This window comes from Corythoichthys intestinalis, chromosome 14, assembly GCF_030265065.1.
Source record: "Corythoichthys intestinalis isolate RoL2023-P3 chromosome 14, ASM3026506v1, whole genome shotgun sequence".
Taxonomy (NCBI): Eukaryota; Metazoa; Chordata; class Actinopteri; order Syngnathiformes; family Syngnathidae; genus Corythoichthys; species Corythoichthys intestinalis.
This window is the reverse complement of record NC_080408.1, coordinates 21,552,673-21,576,097: the sequence shown is the minus strand read 5'-3', so window position 1 is coordinate 21,576,097 and position 23,425 is coordinate 21,552,673. Positions and strand designations below refer to the sequence as shown.

General features: G+C 38.9%; 1 protein-coding gene across 4 annotated transcripts in view; it reads left to right on the top strand.

Moving 5' to 3' along the window:
• Positions 1-3,630: 3,630 nt before the first annotated feature.
• The window catches only part of LOC130929986 (volume-regulated anion channel subunit LRRC8D-like), a 46,881-nt gene continuing 27,086 nt past the window's right edge, over positions 3,631-23,425 (top strand). Inside the window, exons 1-4 of one of the 4 annotated variants that reach the window (XM_057857636.1) lie at positions 3,631-3,858; positions 10,101-10,173; positions 11,540-18,281; positions 18,555-18,673. In XM_057857636.1, coding sequence (XP_057713619.1) covers positions 10,164-10,173; positions 11,540-14,046 — 2,517 coding nt within the window. In that variant the 5' untranslated portion in view covers positions 3,631-3,858; positions 10,101-10,163 and the 3' untranslated portion in view covers positions 14,047-18,281; positions 18,555-18,673. Of the gene's footprint in view, positions 3,859-10,100; positions 10,174-11,539; positions 18,282-18,554; positions 18,674-22,433; positions 22,534-22,617; positions 22,919-23,425 lie in introns of those variants that run through there. The other 3 variants (XM_057857638.1, XM_057857639.1, XM_057857637.1) reach the window with 3 other exon arrangements.

Sequence of the window (23,425 nt, the reverse complement as noted above, 5' to 3'; positions counted from 1 at the left end):
GGAACATTTAAGAAAGACAAGCATTTTTCTACATTATTCTTGTTTAAAAATAATTCGGTGGGAGAGTGGCATGTTTAAAACTTATTATAATTATTACATTTGAAGTGCTTGAAAACCATTTATTAAAATATATGGCGGAAAACACAGACAAGGCTGAAAAAGCCGTTTCTGCTCTTGCACCCTCTTCTAAATGAAATGCTGTATTTCAAGCCAAAAGAACTGTTGTGTTTCATAGAACAATGTCTGTATGCTGCCATAGCAGTTTCATAGCGCATTAAGCCCCGGAACTTTTTAATTTGTCCATTTTACCCTGGAGACCCCCGTTTTCAGACACCGCACAACCACTTTTGTTTCAACCTAGCCATAAAAAGAAGGTAAGTAATTATATTTATTATGAGAAATGGCTATCATTTTTAGCTTGGAATCATTAATAATGTCTAATATTTAGGTAAAAAAATAACTTTATAAAATTATTCACTCGCAAATTTGGAACTTTTAAACAAATTACATCATACTGGAAATAAATAGTGTCTGTAATTAGTTTACGGATATCTACCTCATAACTGTCGCTTAATTGTATTTTTTTTGTTCCTGTCACATTTTCCCCGATATTTTAGATGATATATAATCGATTCAAACAAAGAAAAATCGGGGGAAAAAAACGTTTAAAAGGGTTAATATTTAAAAAAGAAAATCTCGACCACTCCTTGAGGTCCGCAATTTCTGCATTGCGACCCTTGTTATATTACCGTGTTTCACCCATAAAATCCCCAAAAAGTCCGGCTGTGGTCATTCACAGCTGTGTCTTGACACTCAGTGAGACCTGCTACACGGAGTTTTTGGATCAAAACATGTACGCAATAATATCTTGTTAAAATCATTGTGTCTTTAATTATGCTTTCTCGTGCCCTCACCTCGAGTTACTGGAAAGCCACAAAAAGACATAAATTGCAATCGAACGCTAGTGCGAGATATATGGACAGAGCAGGCTAACGCCGCACTCTACATAAAATTGGTGTGCATGGCTGTCACCCCAGGAGGAAGCCTCTTCTAAAGAAGGTACACAAGATAAGATAAGAAGATAAGAAGACCTTTATTGATCCCACAAGAAAGCCCGCCCGTCTCATCAGACCATGGGATATGGTTCCAGTAATCCATGTGCTTTGTTGACATGTCTTCAGCAAACAACACATACACACGTCCACATCACGCCCATCCTCCGTCAACTTTACTGGCTTCCCGTCAAACAAAGAATCAATCACAAGATCCTCATCATCACCTTCAAAACACTCCATGGCTTGGCCCCTCCCTACCTTTGCAATCTACTCTGTTTAAACAATCCACCCCGTCCACTTTGCTCTTCCACTATCCTCGCCCTTTCCGTCCCCCGTGTCCGCCCCTCCACCTTTGGTTTTAGTCAGTGTGCCCCCCAACTGTGGAACTCCCTACCCCCTGATCTTCGCTGTATATTTACCCTATCACTTTTTAAATCCAGACTCAAAACACACCTGTTCACCCTTTTTTATCCACAATAACCCTGTTAATAACTCTGTTATATCTTTACTTCTCTTTGTTGTGATTGTAATCTTTTATCCTTTTAACATCTTTATTTATTTATTTTTTAAATGATTGTTTTGATCGTACTGTGATTTCATGTGTCTTGTGAAGCGTCTTTGTGTGGCTTGAAAAGCGCTCTAGAAATAAAATGTATTATTATTATCATCAAACAGTTTGTGGGCTTTCTTGTGTACTGTCTACAGAAAAGGATTCCTCCTGGGGTGACAGCCGTGTACACCAATTTGATGTAGAGTGCGGTGTACGGTCTGAGCAATCGCTGCAGCAATTCTGACAGCACTCCTGTAACGAGTCACATGACACTTTGGAGGGGAAATGACAAGCAGTACTCAATTTGGACATTTAGGGATGTACGTAGTTTCTATGGGGTGTACTCACTTTTGTTGCCAGGGGTTTAGATATTAATGGCTATATTTTGAGTTATTTTGAGGGGAAAATAAATTAACTATTGTATAAGCTGCAATCAGACTACTTTTCATTGAGTCAAAGTGTCATTTTGTCAGTATTGTCCCATGAAAAGATATAATTAAATATCTGCAGAAATGCGAGGGGTGTACTCACTTTTGTGATACACTGTGTGTGTGTATATATATATATATTAGGGCTGTCAAACGATTAAAAATTTTAATCGAGTTAATTACAGTTTAAAAATTAATTAATCGTAATTAATCGCAATTCAAACCATCTATAAAATATGCCATATTTTTCTGTAAATTATATATATTCTGTAAAATAATTAGTTGGAATGGAAAGATAAGACACAAGATGAATATATACATTCAACATACAGTACATAAGGACTGTAGTGGGCATTTCACTCTACTGTCATTTAAATCTGTCTATGCTGTCCTCACTCCGAAGCGTCTACTTTTTCCAAAGCTAGACAGCTAGTGAACGACGCCTTAATAATCAGACTTCTTCCTTTTTCATCTGATTTATTAATAAAATGGCCTCAAACCACTGTCCTCTTTAGACCGTAGTGAAACTACAAAAAAAAGTACACACGCATTGCATTAGCAACAACGTTAGCTTAGCACGCTATACAGGTTCACTAAACATAAACAAAAAGCGTCTCATACAAAAAATATAACATTTCGCTTACTAACATAATATGTACATTCTTTACAACAACCATACTTACGGACAAATCTTGTCCAAGGATCATATAAGCACAATATTACAACGTAGGCGTCAGCCCGAGACGTCGTGCAGCCATATTGAACTGGCAAGAAAGCAATAAACCATGTCGCAAAGCGACCACAAGAGTTCGCTGTTAGACAGCACAAAAAACTTTGCTGTAAAACTTACCAAATTATTACCGTGCGTTAACGCGATAATTTTGACAGCCCTAATATATATATATATATATATATATATATATATATATATATATACACACATAAATGTCTATAAAAGGCTTATATCAGGGGTGGGCAATTAATTCCACAAAGGGCCGCAGTGGGTGCGGGTTTTTGTTCATACCCATCATGAGGACAGTCTTTCACCAATCTGGTTTCTTACAAGTGCAATCAGTTGATTGCAGTCAGGTGCTCCTTGTTTCCACTGAAACCTCATTGGTTATACTGTGTGTGCTGAATCAGTTGGAACAAAGACCAGGACCCACTGCGGCCCTCGAGGACCGGTTTGCCCACCCCTGTCTTATATGAATCTCTTTCCAATGCTCAATCTGAATAAATACATTGCAAAAAGAAAATTGGGGAGCGGGGCGCTACTTCGCGGCTTTTCACTTATTGTGGTGGGTTCTGGTCCCAATTAACCGCGAATAACGAAGGATCCCTGTATTATTAAACTGCGTGAATTATTATTTAATTGATTTAAAAAATATTTAACATGACTGGTTGACCTCAGACTGGCACAGACAAAACTTTTTACAGCACAAACCGACCCAAACGTAACACAAACGAGTGCCATAATTTTTTAAATGTATTTGCGTCTGATGGGGGACCAACTTCACGGAGGTACTGAACGCAGCAAGCAGCATCTTCAGGAAGTAGCTTTTCTTTCACCATCCAATCAGAGACGAGCAAAGCACAACAGCGGCTCCATGTTGGATCAGCCTCTTTATTTTCCTCTACGCCTACCTGAGTTTTTCTTCGCTTCTTCTTCTGCGCACATTGTCCTGGAACAAGACGCGTCCGCACTTGATGAACGTTGTCGCGCTCGTCGTCAATGGTCGTGGTTTATTTCTTCTCGGAATGATGTGGAAGGCGGGCTAACGAAGAAATAACTGGGGTCCTTTAACGCCACACCGGCACCCCGACAGTAAGTGATGGATACAGTATGTTATCATTACTACTTGTTGGTAAATAAGTTGTTTTTTTAATTTTAGTTTTTCTTCCTTTGTGTTTTACTTCAAACACAAGTTGCCTGACTTAACAATCGTTTGCACAAGGAAAAGTCAACCGTTTCATGCTGAAAAGGTCGCAAGTCTGCACAAATAACTAGCTTTTCTAAACGTCACACATACTGTCTCGTTCAACTCTTATGTGTCACACGCACATGTTGTTCACAAGGAAGCTTCAGTTGACTCAAATAAAGCATGACGTGAGCGTTAGTCCACATCACGAATGAAATTTTTGCGTGACGACACATTTTAGCGCTCTTGTGTGCAACGTCGCAGCGTTTTACATCGTTTTACTGTGACCTCTCAACCACTTGGGGTATGTCATCTTGTTTCTATCACGTATGTTTATATATATATTTTTAACTCATTGGCAGCTATTGAGAGCGATTAGCGTCCAATCAATTTTGACTGGCATTGATTAGACACTGAGTTGACCTTTTGTAGCTTTTTGCGAACGTGAATACGGTAAACAAAACAAAACAAAAAATCATTACAAATAGACGATGTAGCGGTCTTGGAATGTTGCGTTCAAGGGGCTGTAAAGTGACCCCGACTTTCAAAATGTTTTTTTACTCCCTTTAGTTTTCCTTCAGGAAAAAAAAAAAAACAATGAACAAAAAAGTTACTAAGGCTGCAGCTATCGATTATTTTAGTAGTCGACTGATTGATGAAATAGTTCGAATAATCGAGTAATCAGATAAGGAACCTAAAAAATTAAAATACCTTGGCTGAGCCTCCAACGGTATAAAAAAATAAATGAGGATGTAAGTGCAATTAACTAACTTACAAAGCAAAAGTCCGCTAGCTTAAATGCTAAGGTTTTTTGTTTATTTTTTTTACAATGCACTTAACAAATGGTTCAAACACATATTCCCAAAACGGCTAATTATACCTATTAACTCATTCACTCCCAGCCATTTTCACCGGTGGAACCCCCTTCGCTCCCGGCCGTTTTACTGGATTTTGACTGATTTTGCAAGGCCCACAGAAAATTCTGTTCTATTACTATAAAAGCATGGAACCCACCAAAAGAAAGATTAGACTCTCTTCTTTCAGCAGGAAGAAAAAGTTAGTTCATATCTTTTTCCATTCTTTAGAAATCAGTATTAGAAAATTGCTTAGTTTGAGCAATTTTCCAATTTCTGATGAAAAAACAGAAATTGAGCTTTTTGTGAAAGCACACATTTCAAACATAACTTTGACTTTAACACAGCTATTTTTTGCTTGCAAACATCTGAATAATGTTTTCCTTTTACAAAATAACATAAATGACAAGACAAATAAAGCTTTTGATAGTGAAAGTAACAATTTATTTACACATAACTAACTGAGAGATGACGCTGTTGTGGCCGCGACAGCTGGGGTAAACTTTTCCCTCATCGCCGCCTGTCTCTGCTTGGCGAGCAGCACGGACTCAACGGCATCGTCCGCCGCACTGGTGGTTCCGATTGTTCTGCTCGGTCGTCCAGCACCTGGCATCCCGGGCGTCCTCCCTGTTGTTCTGCTCGGTCATGCAACAGAAAATGGATCAAATCTTAAGAGCAAGGAATGAGTTAAGGAGGCTTATTTATCATATATAGTTTTATTTGCTCTGATGGGGAGAACATTGTAGCTGTCAATGTGCACTTTGGACTTAAATTTGTTCATTTATGTTCGGCTACTTATTCATTTCCTTATGATTTAAAAAAGTCAATGTTGCGCGATCTTCAAAATATATTCCATTTCACTCTGCTTAATATAAGTCAATTGTATTTTTCTGAATGTATGTTACTTATATCTTTATTATTATTAAAAAAAAAGTAAATGTTGAAATTAACTAATTTTAATATGCATCCTATGTTCTTAAGTAGTTAAAATTGAGATTTGGCATTTAGAATGTGAGGAAATGAGGGAAAATAAAAATTAGGAGATGGAGGTTGGGGTTATTGCAGTTTTTGTTAACTTTTATTTTGCAAATCATTGAAAAAATACAATTTTGAATGAAAATCAGATTTTGTATGTTTTATAGAAATAACTGTGCCAAAACAGTTTTCTTTGCATTTCAGTAGTTTTAGGAGGTTTGCCCCCCCCCCCCCCCAAAAAAAAAGAAAAAAAAAAAAAAAAAAAATTTCTGGCTCTGTGGCAACCTTCACGTCGGGGAGTTCCTGCAAGAAATTCTAGCCACTTTCACCCCTGCTGATAACCATGTGACTTTATACTAGTGATGCACGATAATACATTTTTCAACCGATACCGATAACCGATAATTTCCTCCTCATTCCAACCGATAACCGATAATGTCAAGCCGATAATTCTATTAAAAGATTTATGTAAAATTTTAAAGTATACACAAAAGAAAATATTACTGTGCAAAAATATAATTTATTGCTCTTTTTTTCAACATAAAATATGAACAAGTCGTCAATTCAAACATCTAAATAATGACAGATTGTCTGACGTTGTGTAATGGTAAACCTTTGGCAACAATTACTTACAGAGTAAATACCTAAGTTGCACAAAAATGCCTTTAAAAGTAAGCCATTCCTAACATATATAACATTAATACACTGCAAAACACACCTCCTTAAAACTAGTCAGTTTTAAGTGTAAATCTATTGACAATAAGTGAAATTATCTGCCATCGCTTCAAGTGTATTTCTCTCAGATTTCTTGGAAGAAAAATAGCTAGCTGAAAATAATCTTAACAGCCTTGTTTTAAGCAATACATTATTATACTTAACCCTAAAAAAAAAAAAAAACTTGGAAGAAGGAAAGATTTTGAATAATATTTGTGGCTACAGAATATTGATTTAAGAATTTGATTATCTACTGTGACTGTAATTGAGCAGAGAAATAAGTTAAATAATTTGAAAAGTGATTGCTAATGTTATATGCTTTGTTGCACACTGTGAAAATGATTAACTCAAAAGAGCGAGATGTCATGTACCCATTCTTCAGCGCTTTGTTTACATTTGCGGCTTTCACGACATTTGCTTTACAGCAGCTAAACTGATACACGGCAGTACTATTTGGACGGAGTTGGAGCTCGCATCCGCGTGCGTGTTGTTTTGTGCCTGAGTTTTGTTAAGCCGAAAATAAAGGCAGCGTTACAAAGTCATCTGACCGCTCGTCATTTTACATACTGAATGCATTATTGTCTGGCTGACTTCGTTTTCTCCATGTTTAAATTATCATCTAACCACTGTACCGTCATGATAAGCTTGCTTACTGGACATCACTTTTTTATGAAGAATGGTGGTCGTATAAACTGCATTATTTTTTCATCCAGGCCTTTGGCTCTCGGGTCATTTAGGTAAAAAAAAAAAAAACGGGTCTTGTCTCGGCGGCAGCGGCAGCTACGTTCGTACCGGATAATCTGCCCGCCCCGGCCGGTTCGCCGCGGCGTATTCGGGTCCTGGCTCTGCTCGAAAAAACCGTTACTTGTTTTGGTGGCGGCAGCTACGTTCGTACCGAATAATCCGCCCGCCCCGGCTGGTTCGCCGCGGCGTATTCGGGTCCTGGCTCTGCTCGCACACCCTGGGCGAACGCTCGAGAAACCGGGGTGTTCGCCGGACGTCCCGAGGCTTATGGCGAGGCGGCGGCCTGCCGGACCGGCCAGAGTGGCGGGCTCCGTCGGAAGACGGCTACTTGCTGACTATCGGTCTCCAGTCGTGCCGGTGTTTAGCCTTAGATGCGAATTTACCACCCGCCTTCGGCTGCATTCCCAAACAGCCCGACTCTGTATCGTCACAAGCCCTGTAGTTTAAGTTAGTTAGTGTTTACAATAGCTTTAGCATTCCCGCTAACAGCAGCCTTGTATTAGTTCCAAAAATCTTTGTGATGCAGTTTTAAATGGCTGCTGGGTTAGTGGTTTTGAATGAGGACGCTTTCTTTCTGCCTCGTGGAACTTCTACGATACATATTTCGCAGATGGCGAGAGCGTCGTTTTCTTAGTAACAGCCGCCATATAATATTCAACGACTTCTTGTCGTGTAACTCCGCCTCCTCAACCCCTCCTCCCTCAGGGGAGAGGGGAGGGGTTGAGGAGGCGGCGTGCTGAATTCTTCGGTTGCGCACATTTGGAGGCTAAATCAAGTATATAATTATCGGTAGGGATGGGAATTGATAGGATTTTTACGATTCCGATTCCATTATCGATATTGCTTAACGATTCGATTCTTTATCGATTCTCTTATCGATTCTAATTTGGGGAAAAAGAACAAACGTTTTGATTGGCATCGAGTTTGTTTAATCAGAACTCACAACCTTACAAACTCACAACGAAATCAAAAGAGGCCCAAAGCCTCAATGTTAACTGTGGCAATAAGTGGCAAATACACAAGAATGTGTAACATTTTACTGAAACATTTATCTAATAGAAATAAAAAATATTGGTAAATATTGGCAGATAGGTTGTTGTTCTGCCTTTGGCAATATGTGTTAAAGCAGGGGTCCCCAAACTTTTTCCTGTGAGGGCCACATAACTTTTCCCTTCTCTGATTAGGGGCCGGGGTCAGTTTGTAACAGAAAAAGTGTGACGATTGCAGAAGTGCATAAATGTAAAAAATTATTGTTTTTCAGAAAGCCACAATCAAATAACTCTTTCTGGATTCTTCACGGAATGAAAGTAAATAAAATAAAAATAATAATAATAATAATTAATAATAAAAACACTATTAATTAAATAGATAATAACCAAATAACCCTCTCTGAATTCTTCAAGGAAAAAGGCCAGGAAATAAATAACAAGATTGAGAAAAAAAAAATCAAAATGGCCGGACCAAATGTGGAGGCGGGCCGTATTTGGGCCGCGGGCCGCAGTTTCGGCACCCGAAGAAATGCCACATCCAAGCGAGTGAGCGAGCGAAGTGAGAGAGGGAAACACTTCTACGAGCCTACGTTCTTTGTTAATGTTAATATCTACAGAGGCAACGCCTGTATGTATCATCTTTTGTGTTGTTGTTGTTGTGTTTCCACTCGCGATCGGACACTTAAATCCAGTTGTGTAGTGGTTTGAACGATGTGCTAATGCTAGCGAACGAATGCTAACCATACTGTTATTAGCAGCTAATCATCGCTGATTTACGTTGATGCAAACCTGTTTGTTATTGGGGACGAAATTGATTTGTTTCATTTCTATTCTTAGTTTCACTCTTCAAGTGATGGTTGAATAAAGTCAGCAAATTATACCAACGTCTTCTACATCGTCATTTGGGAGTTTAGCTAGCTGTATAGCCAGAACTGAGCTTTAGCCTCTCTGTGAGGACAGCGCAGTCGTATTCCTTCCCGATGCAGTTACCTCCACCTTGCAATGACTGCAAGTCGCTTTGTTGTAATTTTTCCTCGTGAAGTGAAGACACACTTTCGAGCGTTTGAACCTACGTGCTGTCATTGTTATGTTTATGGCTGCAATGCTCGTGCTTACCCGTCGTAACCTTTCATTTTCACACTCTTTCCTGGTGAAGTGTAGTCAAACTTTGGAGCGAGTGGTTCTTGGCGCCATGCTAGTTTGATGCGTCTGGACAACAAGACAGTCACGACGCAATACGCGTCTTTAGGAATCGTTAAAGGGATCGTTAAGGCTTTTTCATTGTGATGTCGAGGCCTCGAAACACTCGGAACCGGTTCCGAATTGGAATCGGATTTCGATTCCCATCCCTAATTATCGGTTGAATTTTTTTATTATCTGGATTATCTGTGTGACGTCATAATTGCCATTATCGGCCGATAATTATCGTTGACCGATATTATCGTGTATCTTTACTTTATACGTAAGCACACTGACTGCTTTCTTAAAGGGGAATGAACATAGCCTAACAACAGAGTCAAAGCGGGATAAAAAGACTATATTTTCTTGTTTTATTAAAATTATCGAATTTATCGATATGGTCAAAATTACGTCGGTTACCATGAAGAATTTTGGTAACGGTAAATTTTCGGTATATCGCCCAGCTCTACTGTCGCCTCTCCCAGTCAAAATGTCTCTCACCATCAATGCCGTTTCAAATGGATTTGACTTACTGTGTAGCGCTCTCAGTGGCAGTGATTAAAGCAAACTTGAGGCTCCGCTATTCATTAAACTGCCACTTAATTAACACATTAGGAAAATATGTTATTAAATGTGTTATAACGAGTTTTGGAACCATTTTGGTAAGCGTTTATGGATTTAACCCCTTGACAGGTTTAACTTCCTGACCTGTTTCAGGCTTGACAAAAAGACAGGCATGCTGAACAGGAAGGATTCATGTTGGACCGTAAGTAACAGAAGCATTTCACAAGGGTGGTAAATATCAACGATTTTGTAATTAAACAAAAAATAAATCCCCCAATTAATTTCAGGGGTTGTCACCTTTTCATTCATGACGGAGTTTTAGAGCCCAAAAAAAAAAAAAAAAAAAAATACAATTACGAGAATAAAGTCAATATTAGGAGATTAACATTGTAATATTATGAGAATTTTTAAAAAGTTGCAATATTACATGAAAAAAAACCTAATATTACGAGATTAATGTCATTATTTTACGTATCTTTACGTTTATGCATGCACTATGGCTAATTTAGCTGCTAGGTACTTTATATAGCGCTGAACCGCCTCTGTTATTTTTTTTTTTTTAAATTTGGAGTTACGATGAAGTATTATGCATTTTAATACTGGTTATATGATTCTACATTAGAACCTCACGAGATGCTGTCAATATTGTTCATTTTACCAGAGTATATATTACCTAACTTAGCTAAATTAGCCATATACTGTATATTACGTAATGTGAAGATATGTAATATACCAACTTTAAGGTTGTAATATTATGACTTTTCTCGCAATATTACAACTGTAATATAATTATTCTTCAATGTATTGACTTTTCTTGAACTACCGTTTTGGCCCAAATATAAGACGGCCGCGATTATAAGACGACCCCCTCTTTTTCAAGACTCAAGTTTGAAAAAAAGACTTTTTGAACGCCAAATTTTTATACAGAAAATAATTACAGTACATCTGAATCAAATGACTATAACAACATATTTGAGAGAAAAAGCATGTTATTTTGCCTCATTCAAATCTTAATACCTGAACATTTAAATATGTAAACTAAAGTGCAATCACATTCGTAAATGAATGGCTTCTGGTTTTTTTAAATGTATATAAACCAATAGTGTGATAAAACAACAAAATTGCAATAACTGCATTAACCATCAAAGTGAAGTCTAACTGTAACTGTAGTCTTGAAACAATTCTGAATAAGGTAAAACATTGCAATAATAAAATAATGCAAACTGGTTAAACTTGAGTGTAGCTGAGATCTGTCGTGACAGAACATCGATTCAATGATATCTGGCGCCATCTAGCGTTGTGAATGGGTATAATGTCTAGACCACGAATATAAGACGACCCCCACTTCTTCAGTCTTATTTCAACGCAAAAAACATCGTCTTATATTCGGGCCAATACCGTACAATGTATGACTTGTTCTCATACTACTACAACCTTAATCTCGTAATATTGTGACTTTATTCTCGTAACGCAATCTTTTTCTTTCTTTGTCCCTAATACTCATTCGTATCCATTTCCATTCCCTTCGATGGTGAAAAATTGACTGATTCTCCTTCATCTCATTGCAGTAATGTTCTCGGTCACTGAGTTTGCATCCTTGAATGACGTACAGCCAACATACCGCATCTTGAAGCCATGGTGGGATGTCTTCATGGACTACTTAAGCTTGCTCATGCTCATGTTGGCACTATTCGCCATGACCATGCAGATCACCAAGGACCAGGTAGCATGCCTTCCCTTCATGGAAGAATCGCAGGACTCTGAAAACGACTCGTACCCGAGCACGAAGGAAGTAATGGCTATGACGGACACCAGAGACGTACCGGCAAGTGCTGTCCACAGTTTTCAGAACTTGTATCAAACCACCAATAGAGGTGGAGAAAAATTCACTCATCAGCCAAAAGCGCTGGGAATCAAAACCAATCTGGACTTTCAGCAGTATGTGTTTATCAACCAAATGTGTTATCACCTTGTCTTACCCTGGTATTCCAAATTCTTCCCCTACCTCATACTGATCAACACAGTTATACTCATGGTCAGCAGCAATTTCTGGTTCAAATTCCCCAAGACCAGCTCCAAAATAGAACACTTTGTTTCTATTCTGTGCCGATGTTTCGAGTCTCCTTGGACCACCAAGGCGGTGTCAGAAACGGCCTGCGAAGACTCCGAGGAGAACAAGCAGAGGTTGAGCGGAACCTCTTCTGTTCGCAAGAAGGCATCCGCAGAGGGGAAGGAAGAAGGTTCAACCTCCACCTCCCCCGATCTGGAAGGCGTGGTCTCCGCAGATACCCCCATCGCCGAAGCCCCGACGGCAAGTATGCCCATCTTGGATAAAAAGGACGGCGAGCAGGCCAAAGCTTTGTTTGAGAAAGTACGCAAGTTCCGAGCTCACGTGGAGGACAACGATTTCATCTACAGGTTCTACTCATCCCAGACCATTTTCAAAACGGCCACCTTTATTTCAATGCTCTCCTACACGTCGAGCTTTATGGTTAAGATTAATTTTATTCACATCTGCGAGACCGACGTCAAAGCATTGGTCGGGTACGGGAAGTTTTACTGTACGCATAACATGGCGTTCATGTTAGACAAGATGCTCATTTGCTACATTGCTCTGATGATCATGTACGGCATTGTGTGTCTGTACTCCCTCTTTTGGGTTTTTCGGGGACCTCTGAAAGAGTATTCCTTTGAGAAAGTCAGGGAAGAGAGCAGCTTTAGCGACATTCCAGATGTCAAAAATGACTTTGCGTTCCTCTTACACATGGTTGACCAATACGACCAGCTATACTCCAAGCGTTTCGGTGTCTTCCTGTCTGAGGTGAGCGAGAACAAGTTGCGGGAGATTAGCCTCAATCACGAGTGGAACTTCAAAAAGGCCAAGAAGTTTGTGACTCAAAACGCGCAAGACCAACAAGAGCTCCATCTCAAGAACCTTTTTGGTCTCCCAAATGTGGTCTTTGACCTTACCGACTTGGAGGTGCTGAAGCTTGAAAAGATTCCCGAGGTCAGATTCACTGCAAACGTTTCTCAGATGACCAGTCTGAGGGAGCTTCATCTCTACGACTGTCCGGCCAAAGTGGAGCGGACGGGCTTCGCCTTCCTCCGCGACCACCTTCACTGCCTTCACATCAATTTCACCGACGTGGCAGAAATCCCCACCTGGATCTTCTTGTTGAGGAATTTGCGAGAACTTCAAATCGTTGGCAACTTGAGCTTGGAAAATAACAAGATGGTGGGTCTGGAGTCCATGCGTGACTTGAAGCAATTAAAACTACTATGCCTGAAAGGCAACCTTCCGAAACTGCCCCCCAACATCACAGACGTGTCGCAGCACCTGGAGGTATTAGTGGTGCACAACGACGGCACAAAACCAAGCGGACTCAATACTCTGAAAAAAATGATGAACCTCACCAACCTGGAATTGCATTGTTGCAACCTGGAGAAGATTCCTCACGCTATTTTCAGTTTGATCAACCTGCTGAAGTTGGATCTCAAGTCAAATAACATCCAGACCATAGAGGAGATTGTCAGTCTCCAGCACCTAAAGAAATTGACGTGTCTCAAATTGTGGCACAACAAAATCAAAACTATCCCATCGTCTATTGACAAGGGCAAGTCTCTTGAAACTCTAGACCTCTCCCACAATAAACTTGAAACCCTGCCGCTGACGTTGTTCAAGCTACCGCAACTCCAAAACTTGGATGTGGCCCACAACTTAATCAAGATGCTCCCGGAGGAAGTGGGTCTTCTGGTGGCCCTGCAGCATCTAGACATCACTTCAAACAAACTGGAGACCTTACCCAACAATCTGTTCAGGTGCTTCAAGCTGAAGGTGCTGTGCTTGGGCCACAACTACCTAAAGGAACTTTCAGAGTCTGTGGGTGATCTGGTTCTGCTCGAACATTTGGAGCTAGAGGGCAACAACCTTGAAAAGCTGCCCCCGCAGCTCGGAAAGTGCCGCTCGCTGCGCCGAAGTCAGCTCCTGGCGGAGGATCGCATCTACATGACGTTGCCAGTGGAGATCAGGGACAGCATCAGTCGAGATGATGACAAGACCATCACGAGTGCTTGATTGGGGGCTGTTGAAAACTGCTCACAATCGTACGTTAGTTGTGAGTCATCCCGTGTTTGGAACGGATCAATGTAACCCACAATGCATTGTGATAAGTGGTCAACAATTGATGGTCACTAGTCAGGCTGTAACCCACGAAACACCGATTCAGAAAAAATATTTTCTGTTTCAGGGTTAGTTTGTTCCGACCATTCACACAACAGACATCAAATCCATTTTAACTGATAGGTGGCATTGAATCAATGTTTCATTGCCATTGACAGTCATTGACATCCAATCCAATATGGATTGGACGTCTTCCACCATCAATGGCAGCCAATAAGAGCTTTATGGGCTTGCGATTAATCTCATTGTCGTACACAGTTGTGATTAATCGAATGACAAACCAATAATACATTTAAAATTTAATATTAAATGAAGCCCTCATAAGCATGTAACGCTACTTTTAGTTAGATAGCATATATTCTGGTACTATGTATACAGTAGTAGTATATACAAATAGGACACTTTTAGTGGTTTTTTCTTCGGTGGCTCTGGTGTTAATGCACAATTAAAATAACTATGTTAATTTGTGACTTAAATTGGAGTAGTTAGTTTGCCTAGCAAAAAAAAGCCCCATTCATTTCCAATGGCAAAAACATTTCAATTTCCAAACTGTGTCTTGCTCTACGATTTTTTTTAACCAATTCATGTAATTCACATATTAAAATAGTAAATAATATTAGCAAATCAAGGCACACACAAGTTGTTTTTCCAAAAATGTATGGTTGCACCAAAATTTGACATAACATCCCGATTTATTTGCTCCTGTTAAATTCCGATGAAGAAAAACAAAAATAACACGATATACCAGGAAGTGACCTGAAAAAGCCCTAAAATCTACAGAAAGTTACCAATGAAGTGGAAGTGACCTGAGAATGCCCCAAAAGTAACAGGAAGTGACCAAAGCACCCCCACGCAATTTCTCCAGAAATTGCATTGTCTTGGTTGTAAGGGGAACCGCGAACAGAAAGACTTGTAGTTCTTAAAAGATAAATGTTAGTATGAGTTAAAATAATTTGATATTCAAACCTCTCTTAATGTTTTCATTTTTATAAAACTTGAAAAATTTTTGACCAGTAGGTCGCCATTGTTGTTGCCGACGCAATGCACTCTGGGCGGTGATGTCACTGGGCAGCAAAAACAATTAAAGGAAAGCAGGATCCAAACCCGCATTTCCCGTGCATTAGATGAGCGCGTAAACCACAGGACTACCGTGTGACGTAAGAGTTATGATTTTCCTAATAAAGCAATTGCAACCCACATGCATTGTCTGTCTGTGCGACAAACTATCAAAGGGCAGCATGTGACTATCTCGGCAAGCCGTCTAGGATCGGTTTAAAGACACTGCTGATGAGCTGGAATTGGATGCAGGTACGACGTTGGGAACAATCTGACCCGCTGCAGAATGTGACAAAATCATGCCAGTTGTCATACTAGCTTCGCGTGCTAGCTAGCACAGCTATTGTCCTAGCCCAGGCCAACCGCGTAAACCGCATGTAAAACAGGGCGCCCTCCGTAGGTCAAAACAAGTACTAAATATTATAGATTTTTTAAATTAATGAAAATAATATATGTATTTCGAATAAGATATTTTAGTAAAAGAGAACAAGTGTGGCTTATTAGAGCCTACAAGTCTTTAAGACAGAGGATCCCTTTAAAGGAACTCTGTTTCGTTTGTCACCGTCAATGGCAGCCATTGAGCTAATTTGATTTTTCGCGTGGTATAAATTTGTGGCACAAACATTAGTTTTTTTGTTTTGTTTTTTCTTTATTGTATTGATTTAAGAACAATACAAATGACTGCTGGAATATCGCCGTTTGCATTGTTTGTAACTTATATTGCGAGTTTGAATTGGTATATTCATGTCTTACCCACTGTTTGCTTTACAGTAGATCTGTATTTAGCCTCTCTGGAACAGTTACAACCAGAGATGAACATTTATTTGGAGATTTGTTTTCTTCACAAAGGGCCAAATGCAAGTAAAAAATATCACAAATATTGTTTTTTGTCATGCACACTACTTGAATATATCTTTTTTCAGAGAATCAGGTTAGTAGTGTTTAGTGTCTTTAACTACTGTACAGTTGTTCTAGGCAATGTACTTGAAATCTGAATGTTCTTATAAAATGTAAACATGTACCGTATTTTCCGGACTATAAGTCACACTTTTTTCATAGTTTGGCGCACCCTGCGACTTATTCAGGTGCATCTCGTGTCTTTTCACACTGAAGGCTGTGAGAAGTGTTCTCAAGGTGTGGCCAATACTTGCAGAGTTTGCGAAGTTCTTTACATGTCACACTGAAGAGAAGACTGAATGGATTTGGAAGTAATGTGGATTGTGGAGTGAGATTAAAAGCTTGGTAAAAAAGTGTTTTTTTTTTTTTTTTTTTTTAATGCTAAAGTTATCTGAATAACTGATGTTAACGTTATATTAACAGAAAGGTATTTTGCCCGTTATTCTGCATTTAATTATTACCATAATGTATAATGTTTGTTAGTGGTCTGATAAAATTGCAACCCAAAATGCGACTTACACTCCAGTGTGACATATATGTATGTTTTTCCTCTTCATTGTGCATTTTCTGGCTGGTACGACTTATACTCAGATGCGATTTATAGTCTGAAAAATATGGTGATTGTCCCACAATGATGACAAAGTTGTCTGTCTTTCACACGTGTATTGTTTTTAAAACTCCGTAGGTCATTGTAAAAGTTGGTGTATCACCTCAGTGTCCTATACTCAAAGTTCACAGCTTTTTTGACTTAATAAAACATTTGTAAGACAAAAATATGGATCTGGCGCATATATTACATGACGACGATGCAGGAAAGATAAAAAAAAGAAGAATCATAAGTCACTGGTTGACTACAACTTACCAGTACATCAAAAATTCCATCATAATCACCAACATTTAAATAAAGTTGCTTTGTTGGCCCAACTGTTCATGAACAATGTTTCTGAAACACTCCTACATGTACTTAAATGTACTGAAATTTTCCATGAAAGTAACCTAAAACTTTTAAACCTATAGTCTCCCCACAGTATTATTTTTTAGAAATTGAAATTGAAGCTGTCTTCACTTTATTATGGGATGTTTACACCATGAGATATTAATTGGTAACATTTCAGTTGAAGCTTTGAACCAATTGATTCATTGCTTCAAGACACTTCATTTGTCCATCACTGTTCCCTTCGGGGAGACAGTCAACCTCTGCTGCCACCTGCTGTCAAGACTGTTGTCATCCAACGTGCCTCTTAGCATGCATTGCAGCGTTACAGATGTAAATGACGTTCAAAATTCATGTTCTTTGCTAACTATTTCTTCAGTTACTGCTCCAGTTGTTTCATTATGTGCTAGTTATGGTATTTGGTAACACTTTATTTGACAGTGGCACCTTAAGACTGTCATAAGGCCATTATAATTATCACATGACACTGCCATGAGCATTAATGAATGCTGATGACAGATGTAATTTTGTGTCATCCAGCAAATTATCTCACATTTCAATGGATGTAAAAGATCTGAGCAGGACATAAATTGAGTTAGTGACATAATTTGCTGGATGGCGCTGTCTGTCACAAGCATTCATTAATGCTCATGATACTGTCATGTCATAATTATGGCAGTCTTATGATGCCGCTGTCGAATAAGCTGCACTGGACTATAAGCCGCAGGATTCAAAATGAGGGGGAAAAAGTAGCGGTTTATAGTCTGAAAATTACAGGTAGATTGATTACACTTAACAAGATGGCTACCTTCAGGTCAATGCTATTTTTGCCTTTATTTCTTCAGTAATTCTATGTTAAAAAAAGAAACTTTTGGTAGTTTTGTGAGAGTGAATAGGCCATGCTGGATGTCATTGGTTGCCGTTTACGTCTCGTCCAATTCATTTCTTCGCAGGAGAAAATTACAAGTTCACGAACCTTAAATGTATGCAATAGCACCACCTACTGGTTGTTGACATTGGACAACCGCTGTTCTGCCAAAATACCCTACATCAGTGATAGTAGACGGGGGGCGTCCTCTTCATTCTTCGTTAAAATATTGCTTCATGCATGCACTCGACCATTTGCTGGACTGAATAAAGGTGACGATATCATGAATCCTCACAAAAATGTTAACCATACCAACACTTCTCGCTTAGCATCATCTGGGACTCGTCAAGTTAGCCACTTCACACAATACAGCAGGTAAGCTACTCGATTAACAGTTAGCTGTGCCTGTTTGTGCTAGATTTATGCAAAAACTGCAGTTGCTTCCCAGCATGTTAATTTGGTTTTAATTAAAAATAAAAGAATGACTGAAAAAAACTCAACTGTATTTTTCTTGCGTTAAAGTGTGAAGTTTTTGTGGCTAATGTTAACAATCTTAGCTGCTAGCTTGATTGTACTATTAGGACGACTGTTGTTTAGCCATTTCGGCATTGTGGCATGTCATAATATTTTTTTATTTTTACTTACCAGAGTGCCCAAAGACTTTAAAGAAAGCATGATACATATTCCGATGAAATCCTCAGCCAAGCCCAAGAGTAGCGGTGCATCTGTTCAGGCGACGCCGGAAAAGGCAGCTCAGACTCGGTCAGGTAAACCATGAAATCCCGCTGTCAAAAAGTAAAACATTTTCAAGGTAAAAATCTGTATTATTAATTTTTAGTCTACAGTAATGTATTGCTGTCATTTTCAAGATTAAAGTTGTTATTTTAAAAAATGAAATAATGCTATCAGTAGAAACTTGAGTGGATAAACTCATTCGCTGCTAGTGAATAAACACTCATTTCAGGTAATTAAAAAAACAACTTTACTTGGTTATTATTTTTTTATATTTAAACTTATTCACTGCTAGTGACAGTTATAGACATCAAATCTTTTAACTGGGACGGCTGGCATTAAGTGATCATGATTCAGTTTCATTGATGGCGACAGACTTCAAATTCAATTTGACTATCGCCTTCAATGGCAGTTAATGAGTTAATAAAATTGTTTATAATGCCACATAGACATAATTGCTGCCAGCCCAACCAGTCAAAATGGATTGGACTTCCATCGCCATCAATGGCAGCCAATGATAATAATAATTTTCTTATAATGACTAGGCCTGCCAAATACAGTGGTATGAAAAACCCTTTGAACCTTTTGGAATTTCTCACATTTCTGCATAAAATCACCATCAAATGTGATCTGAGCTTTGTCAAAATCGCACAGATGAAAAAATAGTGTCTGCTTTAACTTAAACCAACCAAACATTTATAGGTTTTCATATTTTAATGAGGATAGTATGCAAACAATGACAGAAGGAGGAAAATAAGTGTGTGAACCATGATTTATTATTTTGTGGCCCCTCCTTTGGCAGCAATAACAGTCACATCGATCAGGACTAAACCTGCCCCATTCTTCTCTACAAAACTGCTGTAGCTCAATCAGATTGCTGGGATGCCTGGCATGAATCGCTGTCTTCAGGTCGTGCCACAGCATCTCAATAGGGTTCAAGTCTGGACTTTGACTTGGCCACTCCAGAACTTGTATTTTGTTCTTCTGAAACCATTCTGAAGTTGATTTACTGTTGTGTTTTGGATCATTGTCTTGTTGCAGCATATATCCTCTTTTTAGCTTCCAACTGTCTGACTGACGGCCTCATGTTTTCCTGCTAAACATCCTGATAAACTTTTGAATTCATTCTTCCATTAAGTGATTGCAAGTTGTCCAGGCCCTGAGGAAGCAAAACGGCTCCAAATCATGACGCTTCCTCCACCATTCTTCACGGTGGGGATAAGGTGTTGATGTTGATGATCTGCTCCATTTTTCCTCCACACATGACGTTCGTCGTGTGTTACTATCAAACAATTCAACTTTGGTTTCATCAGTCCACAAAATATTTTGCCAAAACTTCTGTGGAGTGTCCAAGTGCCTTTTTGCGAACATTAAATGAGTAACAATGCTTTTTTTAGACAGCAGTGGCTTCCGCTGTGATGTGTGGACAGAGATATTGGACTGTGCCAGTGATTTCTATAAGTCTTTAGCAGACACTGTAGGGTTCCTTTTTTACCTCTCTGAGTATTCTGCGCCGAACTCTTGGCGTCATCTTTGGTGGACGGCCACTCCTTGGGAGAGAAGCAACAGTGCCAAACTCTCTCCATTTGTAGACAACTTCTCTGACTGTCGATTGATGAACATCAAGACTTTTGGAGATGGTTTTGTATCCTTTTCCAGCTTTATACAAATCAACAACCCTCGATCGCAGGTCTTCAGACAGCTCTTTTGACCGAGCCATGATGCACATCAGACAATACTTCTCATCAAGACAATTCTTACCAAGTGTGTGTTTTATAGTGAGCAGAGCACCTTTAAATCACTCATCAGTGTTTGGGCTCACACCTTACTTGAATTATTTGGTAAAAATTGGTTTCAGTGCTCTTTAAGTCTCCTTAGGCAGAGGGTTCATTTACTTATTTTTCCCCCTTCTGTCATTGTTTGCATGCTGTCCTTATTAAAATATGAATTTCTCACAATTCTGCATAAAATCACCATCAATTGTGAGCCGATCTTTGTCAAAATCACACAGATTTAAAAACTGCTGTAACTGAAACCACCCAGAAATTTATGGTTTTTCACATTTTAATGAGGATAGCAGCATGCAAACATTGACAGAAGGGGGAAAAATAAGTCAACCCTCTCTCTGCCTTAGGAGACTTAAAGTGCCTTTGAAACCACAATTTTTACCAAACAATTTAAGTGAGGTGTGTGCCCAATCACTGATGAGGGGTTTAAAGCTGCCCTGCCCGCTGTAAAACACAGATCTGGTAAGAATTAGCATTATCTTATGTGCATCACGGCTCGGTCAAAAGAGCTGTTTGAAGACCTGCAATCAAGGATTGTTGATTTGTATAAAGCTAGGAAAGGATACAAAACCATCTCTAATAGTCCGGATGTTCACCAATTGACAGTAAGAGAAGTTGTCTACAAATAGAAAGAGTGTGGCACTGTTGCTTCTCTCCCAAGGAGTGACCGTCCACCAAAGATGACGCCAAGAGTTCAGCGCAGAATACTCAGAGAGGTAAAAAAGAACCCTAAAGTGTCTGCTAAAGACTTACAAAAATCACTGGCACAGTCCAATATGTCTGTGCACACATCAGCTATATGCAAAACTATGACTAAGAATGTGATTCATGCCAGACATCCTAGGAATCTGACTGAACTACAGCAGTTTTGTAGAGAAGAATGGGCCAAGTTTAGTCCTGATCGATGTGCCAGACTGATCTGCAGCTACAGGAAGCGTCTGGTTGAAGTTATTGTTGCCAAAGGGGGCCCACAAAATATTAAAGCAGACCGTTTTTTTCATCTGTGTGATTTTGACAAAGATCAGATCATATTTGATGGTGATTTTATGCAGAAATGTGAGAAATTCCAAAATTTTCAGATACTTTTTCATACCACTGTATAAACATTTGAGAAGCATATGTTGGGAAGCAATTCCTTGAGACAGAGCTATTCAAGTCATCTGAAAATTATTTTTCATATTATTTCAATATACTGTATATTGCAATGCATTGCAAACCCCCAAGATGTCGCAATGTCATTTTTTTTCAATATCGTTCACCCCTAATAATGACATATAATTGCTGGCAGACAACCAGTCAAAATGTATTTGATTGTAGTCAATAAATTGCTTATTATGACAGATAATAGCTGTTAGCCCTCCCACTCAAAATGGGCTGGACATCCATGGGCGTCAATGGCAGTCAGTGAGTTAATTGTATTTAGTATTTTCAATATAACTATTTAATTACATATTTTTTAATCGTGTTATTAATATTTTAATCCGTCCATTATCTACTGCTTGATCCAGGGTCAGGTCGCCAGGGCAGCAGTTTATAATAATAATAATTTTTAATATAATTTTTTAAAAATTAAAATTTATAAAATGGTAAAAAATTCAAGTAAAATGAATATATATATTTTAAAAAGTTCATATTTAAAATTTAATTAGTTCCTTTTAAAGTGACCATTTTTGTTAACAAAATCTTATTTCTATTAATTTTTTTTGTTTTCATCATCATCATATTTTTAATATTTAATTGTACAATTTTCCCTATTCTATTTCTTTAATCATTGTTTTTGTATTTTATTTTTTAAGAATACAATTCTAAACAAATAATTCGTTCATTTCCTGCCAACCTGCCCAGTTTAAATGGACTGGACGCCTATCGCTATCGATGAGTTAACATTCGTTAAAAAAAAAAATTAAATGAAATCTGAGATTTAAAGTGCGCTATTTAGATTTCCTATTAACAACAGATTCCCTCCCTATTATGTCACGTTACTAACTTACCTCTACCCCCCTTTTAGCGCACCCCGCTTCTGGTGCTTCTAAATGGAAGTCTTCATTCAAACCGATCGGTCAGGAAGATCCTGAAGATAATTCACAGGAGCAAAACAGTGATGAAAAGTAACACTGCGCCATCTTATACCCCAAAAAGTCAAACCGTTCAAGTCAAATGAAATGTAGAACAAAAAATTCTCTTACCTCCAGGGTTGAACTTTATGACCCCTTCGATGAATCTGCGAAAGGTTCACCCGATGACGCTGACAACCTAGATTGGCAAAGCACTTCACAGGACAGAGACTACCGCGTTGGCAGCTTCAGCCCTCAAAGCGGCTGCAGCGAGAGCCACGCCGTCAGTACGGGTTGGATGTCCGAGAAACAGTCATACAGCCCGGACGGGAACCAATCTAGTCGGCGATCCTTCAGCTCTGAGAGTCATCAGTATTCTGAGGCTTACAGAAGAGAGAGGACCAAAGCGGAAGAGATGACCATGCTTGGTTACAGACCGGTATGATAACCTTATGGTGTCATGTATTAAAACGCTGATAATCTAGCACACTTCTGCCCAAGCAGCCAAATTCAAAACCTTGCTATATTTTAAGTATGAACATTTTCTCATATGACCTACTCTGTAAATTTTATTTAACCCTTTCATCAGGACAGTCCCACTTTAGTGGACCTCTGTTAAAGTTTTCATTAGCTTAAAGCGCATATGACAGGAGAAAAAAAGTCTTAAATAGCATTATTATGTCAATTAGAATCATATTTTGAGACTATTCGACTATATAGAACAATTTAGCAAAGCGCAGATGACGAGAAATTAGTCTTTTAATCTGCCGGTTAGCCACGCCTACCATTGTAGGGCTCTAGGGTCCCTAACAGGTGGATGACGTCAGCGGGTGACTGGGCTCATCGGTTTTACTATTCAGCCCATTGAGGGGGAATTATTCAGAACGAGGAAAACGCGAAGAAGAGAGCCGCAAAATGTGATTGTTTCAGTCTCTCTACTCCAATA